The 10,320-nt window shown below is 62.4% G+C and overlaps 1 protein-coding gene across 1 annotated transcript in view; it reads right to left on the reverse strand.

The window, feature by feature from the left end:
• PFKL (phosphofructokinase, liver type) overlaps window positions 1-10,320 on the reverse strand; it is a 32,878-nt gene that overhangs the window by 1,162 nt on the left and 21,396 nt on the right. Inside the window, exons 15-25 of the mRNA XM_004384857.2 lie at window positions 9,131-9,196; window positions 8,261-8,324; window positions 6,352-6,498; window positions 5,362-5,432; window positions 4,317-4,404; window positions 3,189-3,341; window positions 2,219-2,383; window positions 1,624-1,685; window positions 1,237-1,348; window positions 462-561; window positions 273-378 (exon numbers count right to left, since the gene is read on the reverse strand). Coding sequence (XP_004384914.1) covers window positions 273-378; window positions 462-561; window positions 1,237-1,348; window positions 1,624-1,685; window positions 2,219-2,383; window positions 3,189-3,341; window positions 4,317-4,404; window positions 5,362-5,432; window positions 6,352-6,498; window positions 8,261-8,324; window positions 9,131-9,196 — 1,134 coding nt within the window. The remainder of the gene's footprint in view (window positions 1-272; window positions 379-461; window positions 562-1,236; window positions 1,349-1,623; window positions 1,686-2,218; window positions 2,384-3,188; window positions 3,342-4,316; window positions 4,405-5,361; window positions 5,433-6,351; window positions 6,499-8,260; window positions 8,325-9,130; window positions 9,197-10,320) is intronic.

Below are 10,320 nucleotides of genomic sequence, written 5' to 3' on the forward strand. Positions count from 1 at the left end.
GCCCTGCGCTCCCTGCACATCCGGCCCCCATGCACAAGCCCCCCTCAAACGCCACAAGCTGTCTTACACCCCCGCGCTGCACTTGAAAGATGTGAAGTGAGGGTGTTTGGGGACCTGTGTTCCCATCCCTCCGGGGCCTGGCACCCCCAGGCTCCCCTTCGTGGTCACCCCCACCCCACACTCCACCCTTTGAAGACTGTAGGGCAGAGCAGGGTGGGGGGGTGATGAGGCCTGACCCTGCGGGTGGGGGCGGAGCCTGGGGTGGGACTTACTCGAAGTCTGTGTCTTTCTTGAGCTCGGTGACAGGGCTGAAGGCCACTGCCTTCTTCTTCAGGCCGATCACACAGGCAGAGTCGGTGGTGTTGGCGAACACCCGCCCTGTGAACGCACGCCGGTGTCAGCGGCCAGGCCGTATGGGGCAGGTGGGGCTCATGGCCGCCGCCCACACCCCATGCACGTACCGTTTCGGTAGACAGCCCGCAGCTTCTCCGACATCCACAACAAGGCCTTCACCCCCAGCTTGGTGCCATAGTTCCGGTCAAAGGGGGTTGGAGCGCCGCCCTGCAAGCAGAGGGGCCGACACCACGTTCCTGGGGCTGGCTGGACCACCTAGGCCTGGCTGGGGCAGGGGAGACCTAGCCAGGGACCAGCTCATGAGCCCCACAATGTGGGCACATCGTGACCTCACAGGGAACCTTCCACAGCAGCTTCTGGATACCCCCACCCTCCAGACTCGGCTGTTCCCTCTGCCCGGCCATTTCTCCACCTCCGGTCGGCAGGGGGCTGCGGACAGGGCCGGGGTGACCCCAGCGATTCCGTCCATGAGCCACAACTCCCACGGCAGCGGGAGGCCAGACAGACGGACTTGGGCCTCACCCCAGGCAACCCCGGCATCCTGCAGTCAGTGAGGTGCTGGGACACCAGGGCCTAGATGGCCAGGTGACTTGGTGAGCAATGGAGGTGGTCACAGGAGGACAAGAGACTGGGCAACTAGCAAAGGACGGGGAGCAGGGTCCGGGGTCCGAATGCCTCGCCACTTCTAACCACAAGACCTCAGCAAGATACAAGCCTCTCCAGGCCTGTCTCCCCGCCTGTAAAATGGACGCCCTGCTGGGACTCCGTGGCCCCAGGTACAGAAAGGAGGCAGGGAAACAAAGGGACTGGACTCCTGACACATGGAAAGCCTTGGCTCGGACCAGGGGCCCCACCTTCCGGAATCCATGCCACCTCACCTACCTGCTGCAGGTGGCCCAGGACATTGGTCCTGCAGTCGAAAACGCCCTTCCCTTCTGACGAGTACAGGTTATACAGAAAATCCGTGGTATAGTGCTCATGGCACTTCTCGTTTCTAGAGGGGGGAACCACAGGGGAGCTGGGTAAGTGGGGACTAGCTCAGGCCTTGTCTCTAATCTTAAGCCCCTGCCGGATCCAACCACAGGGGAGAAGGGATGGTGGCCGATTTTGGGAAAGCCAGATCCTCCCCCAAAGCTTTCCCAAGGCCTTTTTCTGCCCGGCTGCCCCTCGGCCAGCGGCTCAGTTGCCTTGCCCCCTCGGGTCTGGAAACCTCGGCTGTGGCTCAGCAGACCCCAGCCCTCCCTAAGCCCAGGCCCCCAGCAGCCTCACCGCAACACCAGGCCCCTCTGGATTTCTGTTTTCATCTTCTCTGTCATGTGTTCCACATTTACCTGAAGGGAAGGAGGGACACACACAGAATGGGCTGGGAGTTAGGAGGGGACAGAGGCATTTGGTCTGCGGCCCCAAGGCTGTCTGGGGAGGAATTCCAGACAAATGACGGGCAGAGCAACAACATGGCCCAGGGCCACCTTGGGCGGGGGGGCATGTAGACATGCTGAGGATGACAGGCATGGGGAGTGAGGGCATGTGTGCGGGGCCTGAGGCTGGGCAGGGCATGGGCACTTCAGGAAGAGTCCTCTTGGCCAAGGGCAGTGGCTGGACTTGAGTCCAGACGAGGTGGGAAGGACCACAGTTGAGGCACAGGGGCCAGGAGGATGGCCTGGGGACAAGGCACAGGGGTTGGTGGGCTGGAGTGCCCGCAGAGGCCGTGAGTCCGGCAGTGGGGTGGGACCTCCCTCACGGTGTGCCCAGCCTGGTGGAAGCCAAGCCCCGCACATGCCCTAGGAGCAGACCAGATCCAGCCCCGTGCACTGGGCCATGGAGGTGGTCTGCGGTGGGCTGGGGATGGGGCAGGCTGGCGCACCTTTAGGTCATGGATGTTGAATGGGTCTTCGAAGACATAGGCAGCGTCAGCGCCCACGGCGATGCCAGTGACAGTGGCCAGGTAGCCGCAGTAGCCCCCCATGGTCTCCACAATGAACACACGGCGCTTGGTCCCTGAAGCTGACTGCTTGATGCGGTCACAGCTCTGCAGGGCCACAGGGTTGTCAGGGCCTCCGTGGCCCTCCCTGCAGCAGGCAGGGACCCCAGTCTCTCCACCCAGTGAAGTGGCCCATGCATGGACTTGGGAGAAGCCAAGGGCTGCAGAAGGGGAGGTCAGTGAGACCACAGGTGGTCTTAGGGGCCAGAACTGGCTCACTCAGGGCTCGGGGAGCTTTCTAGTTACTGGAGCTGTGCCCCTCAGTACGGACTTCCGCAAAGGGGGTGCTCTATCCCTGGAAGCACTCAAAAGGAAAGTTGTGGGGTGCAAAATCCCCTTAAGAGGGCTCCGGGGGGAGGCACCCCTACATCTCAATGGGAACATACCCCCCAAGTCCACCAGGTCCTTGTACATCCATCTTTTCTGTGCCCCCCAAGTCCCATGCCCCAGGCCTCCCCACCTCCTCACCCACAGGTAGTCTTTCTGGGTGTCTTCTTTCCTCATGCAGCCCTCCCCCGATCCCCAGCCCCCAGCCCCCTGCATTTCCATGGCAGCACCCATCCAGGTGGGCACCCAGCCTAGTGGGCTGAACAGCAGTGCTGATGTGGAGACGCCCTGCCCTGGCTCAGGGAAACCAAGAAATCAGCGTGGGAGCCCCACGCGGCAGGAGCAAGGACGGCTCTGCCCCAGGAGCCCCTCCTTAGCTCCGAACATCCCCAAGCAGGTCATGTGAGGGACGCCTCCAGCAAGAGGGGACCCACCCCAGCACCCAGGGCAGGAGGGATGGAATAGTGGGGCACAGTCAGAAGAAGCCAGCAGGGTGGGATCTGGGAGGGGGGCCCTGGCTCTGCACCTCCATGGCAGCGTTGACGGCGGTGTCGGAGCCCAGGCTGAAGTCGGTGCCGGGCACGTTGTTGCTGATGGTGGCCGGAATGACGCACATGACAATGCAGAGTTCCTCGTAGTGCCCGCGTGCCTCCACCAGCTGCAGCACTCCCTCGTAAGCCTGCGGGCAGGGACGGGGCCGCAGTCCTGCTCAGCCGCCCTCCCGGGACTGGGCCAGGTGGCAGGAGTCACACCCAGGAGCTCGGCAGCCTCCTGTGGGCCCAGTGTGTTCTAAGGGTGCCTTCCTTCCCAGGAGACAAGACAGGACCTAGGCTGGGGGAAGCCCCCATCCACCCTCCCCTACCTCAGCCTCACTGCCAGTCTGAACGAGCGTGGCTTTTTGGGGAAGGGGAAAAAGAGCCAGTGTTTATTTGTTATGGACTGAAGGCTCGCCTGGCCAGCACCGGGGCCATGGCGGAAACCTCTCCTCTAACACCTCTGCCTGCAAAATACCCGCTGTGCACTGCAGACAGCCCAGAGCAAGGAAGGGACTCGGCTGAGCTCCCTCAGTCGACCAGACGCAGACACTCAGGTCCCTCCTGCCCCAGGCTGCCACCCTGCCACCGTCTGAGACAGAAGTGCTCCCTCTCCTGAGGCTCAGCCCTAAGGAGGCAGGTGCTGCCTGCCTATCCTCCTCTCTCTCCTCATCCTCCTCTTCCTCCACCTCCTCCCCCTTCCCCTCCTCCCCGACTTCATTCCCTCCTCTTCCTCCCTTTTCTTCTCTTCTCTTCCACCTCCTCCCCTCCTATTTCCCCCTCCTCCTTCCCTTCCACCTCTTCCATCCCCTTCTCCTCCCCTCTTCCTCTTCTCCCTCCTCTTCCTCCTTCTTTCTCTCCTCCCCTCCCCGCGCCCCCAGCACCAGCTGCCAGCACCGATTTGGACTTGGTGAAACCTTCAGTGACAGGTGGGAAACCTCCAGCCCGCCCCTAGTTACAAACACTCTTTGCGGAGGCGCCCTGCTCAGCCCCGCTGGCTTGTGGAAACACTCCCCACACGTAGGTTTTCCAGAAGGGCCACCTCAGGGGCCCCAGGCAGAGGGGAGCCGCTGCTGTGCTCTCATCGCCCCCGGCTCTGTCACCGGAGACAGCCCACTCACCTCGAACCCGCCGACGACCAGCAGGGCTTGGATGTTGTACGTGCGGATGTTCTCTACGATTTTCTCCATGTAGCTCTTGGGAAGGGTTCTACAGCCAGACACAATCACCGCAGGGACACGCGTGAACACGGGTCACGCCTGTCACCCCAGCCCAGGACACCAGCCTGGAAGGAGGCACATCACATTCCCTCCGAGTATAAGAGTCCACTCCTGGGCTATCCCCAACACCAGTGAGTCCCTGGAGCCCCCCGGGATGCAGCAGCATGATGACCACTTTAGAGATGGGAAGACAGAGTCTCGGCACCTGGGGAGGGGCATGTAATGCCACGGGTTCCCCCTAGTCAGGAGGGGCAGCTGAGACCTCCCTCCCACCCCAGCTTCCAAACTCAGTACCCCACTCTGCAGTGCCAGCCTCTGCCCTGAGGGACCCAGCCCTCATCCTCACCTCCAGGACCCAGGGACCTGGGCCAGCCACTGGCTTCCTACAGGCCTGGCCTGCAGCCACCACTCCTTTTCCCTAGAGGCAGGGCGAGATGCTTCCTCGGGCCCCTCCAGCCACTCAGAGTGGGATGGGGCAGCCAGCTCCTCCAGCTGCACGGGGCAATGATCCCTCCCCATGCCCACTCCAGGGAGGGTCCCAGGTCTGTACGGTTCCCCCCACCCTGCCGTCCCTGAGCAGGTACAGACAGAGCACCAGGCCCTGACATGACATGACCACAGACGGCAGAACGTGCATGGACACCTCTCCTTCTTCCCTCCTGATCACGGGGGTGCTGGCTGAGTGCCCACTGCAGGCTGGGGCCACCTGAGCAGCCTACCCTACACAGGTGACCTTGTCAGATGAGCTCCCACTAGGAGGCCCCCACCTGAGGGCATGGGCTGTGACCTGCTCAGAGCAGGACACCTGCCCCGAAGGGGTCCCTCCCCAGGGCCTCAGGCTGCCTACCCCCAGCACCCCCCATACCTGGGCTTGGAGACCATGCCAGGGATCTCCAGCCCCCAACACCCCCACGGCCAGAGAGCCCGTCCCTCGGCAGCAGCTCACCTCTTGGTCCCCAACATCGAACCGCCACGCCCCAGCCAGCCAGCCACGTGGTGCCAACCCACTTCCTGCACCTGTCAGGAGAGGCTCAGCTTCAGGAGGGACGGGCCGGCCAGTTCGCAGCAGCTGTCCCCTCCTTGGCTAGGGGAGGTCCCTGCACTGGAGGTCAGGGCTGCAGACATGGTCCTGGTCCCTGAGTGCCTGGGGTGGGCATGGGTAACAGGCCCACCAGCACCCCCACCTCTGCCACCTGGGGTGCTACCCCACCACAAGGATCTCTGGTTTGCCTTCTTCATTCATCTGAACTAGGCCATTTCACGTGGCTTCACATCGTAAGCAAACTGGGGCTAAGTTATCAACAAGCCAAAAAACACACCAGTCCCAGGCCCCACAGGGAAGCAGCCCTAGCCCCACAGGGAAGCAGCCCCGGCCCCACAAGGAAGCAGCACCACAGGAAAGCAGCCCCACAGGGAAGCAACCCCACAAGGAAGCACAGGGAAGCAGCTCCACAGGAAAGCAGCCCCACAGGGAAGCAGCCCCACAGGGAAGCAGCCCCACAGGGAAGCAGCCCCGGCCCCAAAGGGAAGCAGCCCCACAGGCAAGCAGCCCCAGCCCCACAGGGAAGCAGCCCCGGCCCCACAGGGAAGCAGCCCTGGCCCCAAAGGGAAGCAGCCCCACAGGGAAGCAGCCCCAGCCCCACAGGGAAAGCAGCCCCAGCCCCACACGGAAGCAGCCCTGGCCCCACAGAGAAGCAGCCCCACAGGGAAGCAGCCCCAGCCCACCGGGAAGCAGCCCCACAGGGAAGCAGCCCCAGCCCCCCAGGGAAGCAGCCCCATAGGGAAGCAGCTCCAGACCCACACGGAAGCAGCCCTGGACCCACAGAGAAACAGCCCCACAGGGAAGCAGCCCCAGCCCCACAGGGAAGCAGCCCCAGACCCACATGGAAACAGCCCTGGCCCCCACAGGGAAGCAGCCCCAGCCCTCAGCCCCTACCTGTCCCTTGGCCAGGCCCTCAAAGCCGTCATGCACGACGTAGACTGTGTGGCCCTGGCTGATGCCAGAGCGCACGGCCGAGCGCACAGCCGCATTCATGCCAGCCGCTGGGGCGCCCACATTCAGGATGGCCAGGCAAAAATTGGTCTTTGGAGAGAAGCAGAAGGAGACAAGAGCGTGTCAGAACAACTAGCACCTCGTTTTGCAGAGTCGGGCTGTGAGGCGCCTGCTGGGAAGCCTTCAATGATAGCTTCTTTCCTGGGGGCTGTGCCAGCCCCTAAAGCCCTCCCCACAGAGAGAAGGCCAGCACAGCTGTAATTCCCAATGTTCTAGAGGCAACAGTAAGGAAGTAAAGAGAAAACAACAAAACAGAACGACATTTGCCATCGAGTTGGCTCCAAATCATGGCAACCCCATGTGTGTCAGAGTAGAACTTCGCTCCACAGAGTCTTCAATGGCTGATTTTTTGGAAGCAGATCGCCAGGCCTTTCTTCCGAGGCACCGCTGGGTGGACTCGAACTTCCAACCTTGCGGTTAGCAGCAGAGCGCTTAACCATTTGCACCACCCAGGGGCTCCAAAAAGAAAAAAATTGAATGCAATTTTAAAACTACAGTTCATTGAACCCAAAACATTTGAAAAATGATCCCTTCGACCTGCAATCAGTACCGAGTCACTGATGCGAGAGCATACGTCCTGTTTTTACACTAAGTCTCTGGAATCAGTGTGTTTGGCACAAGCTCATCTAACTCGGACCAGCTGCATTTCGAGTGCTCTGTGATACCTGGGGCTGGTGGCTCCATGCCACCAGAGATCCCAGCACCCCAGCCAGCTTCACTGCCCCAGCGGCAGCCCTGCCCCAGACCCATCCTGGGAGGGAGATGGAGACCCCTCTGTCTCCCCAGCCTCGTGCTGACAGCGTTTGGGAGAAAAGGGGGTTGGAGAAAACAGGACACTCAGTGATGAGTTCTCATGGTGGCGGACGCCCATGGTGTGACCTGCCAGGGCTCGCTGCTTTGTGCCCGGCGCCACACCACGCCCCCTCCCCCCAGTGGAGGGCTGGCCTCATCCCCAGTTTGCAGACGAAGAGACTAGGGGGTCAGAGGTTAGGCATTGCTAAGTCCCTCATCCGAGGCAGGTCCTGTGGCACCAAAAGCTGGCTTCATATGTGTGCTGCCACCTCATCCACATGGGCTGTGGAGGGGTGTGTCCACCCCCACGACACCCCAGGGAGGCAGTGAGTGGGCATGGGCAGAGAGGAGACTGGGGCAGAGGGGACCTACTGGCTGCCCCTGTCCCAGGGATGAACACCCACAGAGGGAGGGCCTGGTGGCAGAGGATGGCAGAGCCTCGGGTGGAGGACAAGCACCCTCCACCTGGCCATGGGAGGCAGGCACCCAGCCCAGCCAAGCGAGGAGGCAGCTTCTTGGCTGTTCATGGACTCCGGTCCTCAGCGCCCCTCCCATCCCTGGCCTCCAGCCTCTGGCCAAGACGTCTTCTGCATCCGCCACCTGCCATCCCCATGCAGATACACCCACTCATTCAAAAATGAGTCTTTGATCAGCCTTAATTGAAGAGAGCCCATTTCCTGAGGTTTTTAGCAATTTTGGCAAGTTTCATGACTCCGAGTTAAACATATTGACCTGACCTAGATTTCCCCCAGCTCCTTGCAAAGCAGCCAGGCAAACGTGCAGTTGGCGCTCCCTGCCTCTGGACATGGGCCATGGGGACCTGGCGCACAGATCAGACCACACCAGGGGGCGCTGTTGCTCAGTGGGGCCAGCACCAGCTCTCTCAGGGGCTCCCTGAAGCTGCCACCACCGGGTGGGCCGAGGGCCGATCCGCAGCTGGGGTCGGCAGGGAGGCTGTGGAGAGATGAGGGCTTCGGGCCCAGCCAAGCACGCACCTTACCTTCTCTTTGGAGATCTTCTGGTGCGAGAGGAGCTTGTAAATCTTCCAGTTGTTCTCGAAGCTCCTAGAAACGAAGCCGGTCATGCAGTGCACGGCTCAAAGCTCAGCACACAGCCACACTAACAGGCGGTCACGCGGTCACACAGCCACACGGTCACGTGGAGCACAGCCTGCAGCTCGGCACGCGGTTACATGAACACAAGGTCCCATGGCACACAGCCCCACAACCGGCAGGTCACACAGCATGCAGCTCAGGCAGCAATGCGGTACGCAGTCACACAGCACACGGCAACACGCACACAGCCCGAAGCTTAGCCAGCGACGCACTGCGTGGCCTGCAACTCAGCCACGAAGGAGAGGGACACGTGCAAAGTCCGAGGAAACCGTTCACACGGCCTGCGGTCACAGGGCCAGCAATCTGCAGCTCAACCACAAAGGAGCTCATGTGTGTGGAATCTCACTTTTGTCACCACAGTCCCTCGGTTAGGTGTCATCGTTTGACAGAACACGAGACCCCAACACCTCCCACAGCAAAGTGCACACCCCACGCCCACCCATGCACGCCCGGGCCCTTCAGTGGTTTCCAGCCAGCACCTTCTGGCCCCTTGGTCTGTGTCTAGCTTCCCACTCCGCCCACCCCATGGCTCCACGTCCACCGGCCCCTGCCTGCCTCTCCCACCCACAAGACGCCACTCCCTGCCCCTGGCTCCTTCCAGACTCGGCTCCACTGCAGAACTCTGGCGAGAGCTCCAGACTGAGTCTGCAGCCCCGTCTCTGCCTCACAGTGGCAGGCATGGCCCGTGTCCCAGGCCTGGTTGTGAGAGGGCCCTATGAGCCAGCCAGGCCCCCAAATGTCCCCCCGGGCCTCACCTGCCCCGGAGCTGGATGGCCTCATCGAAGCGCTTCTCGTCCATGGCCTTCTGCACCAACTTCGTCTTAGAGAAGAGACACACAGCACACTGCTGGGGTGGGGCCTGGCGCACACAGTGATGGCCGCCCCAGGCCCAGCAAGGGGAGTGGAGGGCAGTCCTAGGCCCGCTGCCCCGCCCCCCACTGGGGCAGCAGCCGCTGCACAGGCCAGCTCTCAGGAGGGTGAGGAGGCCACCAGGGTCTCCCCTACGGGGCCACCGCTGGGCCCCACACCCTCTCGGGCTCCCAGGGGCCCAGGCAGGGCCTGGGAAACAGAGCGTGGGGCTGGTCCGGCCTGTTTATTTTGGCTGCAGCCCAGCACCCAGACTCCTGGCTGATGCCCAGCCTGCCCCAAAGCAGCACCAAACCAAGGTCACAGCAAGAGACTCTTCAGAGGGGAGCGCCACATCTCCCTCTCTCACCCACCAGCCCACCCTTCCCTGGCTAGCCTCGCCCTGGCCCCCAGCTGCAGGGCCTCTGAAACTTGCTGTCAGGCTCACTGGCTCCCCTTGGCTCCTCCCCAGCACCCCCTGACACCCCTCAGCACCTCTCAGCTCACCCTCGATCCCTTGGCTCCCCCCAGGCCCCCTGGAACCCCTCAGCATCTCTAGGCTCCTCAGCACCCCTTGGCTCACGCTGGATCCCCTTGGTACTGCTCAGCTCACCCTGGTATCCCTCAGCCCCCTGGCACCCCTCAGCTCACCCTAGTGCCCCTCAGCTCATCCTAGTACCCTTCAGGCCCCCTGGTAGCCCTCAGCTCACCCTGGATCCTCCATCTTCCCTCCCCTCCACCCCCCACCCCGCTACCCACCGGCTCCTTGCAGCTCCACACTTGTCTAGGGGCTTGTCCCATGTCCCACCTTGGAGACATGCTCATAGGGCCCTGGAGAGCACAGCGCCCCCAGGCGCCCAGCATGCAGGCTGTGAATCCCCTGGGCCCTGCCCTCCCAACGTACGGAGTTGGGGGGGCGGGGTAGGGAGGCAGCAAGGCACCCAACAGCCGCAACACAAGCTGGCGGCATAGTGCCCGCCCATAAATGACACACACAGATGAGCACCAGGGCTGCGGGAGGGGGACAGCTGGGAAGCCACCCAGCTACAGGAAGGTGGCCCCAGGCGGGAGGATTATTGCTGACAGGGAAGCAAAGCAC

Source organism: Trichechus manatus, unplaced genomic scaffold, assembly GCF_000243295.1.
Source record: "Trichechus manatus latirostris isolate Lorelei unplaced genomic scaffold, TriManLat1.0 scaffold00128, whole genome shotgun sequence".
Lineage (NCBI taxonomy): Eukaryota > Metazoa > Chordata > Mammalia > Sirenia > Trichechidae > Trichechus > Trichechus manatus.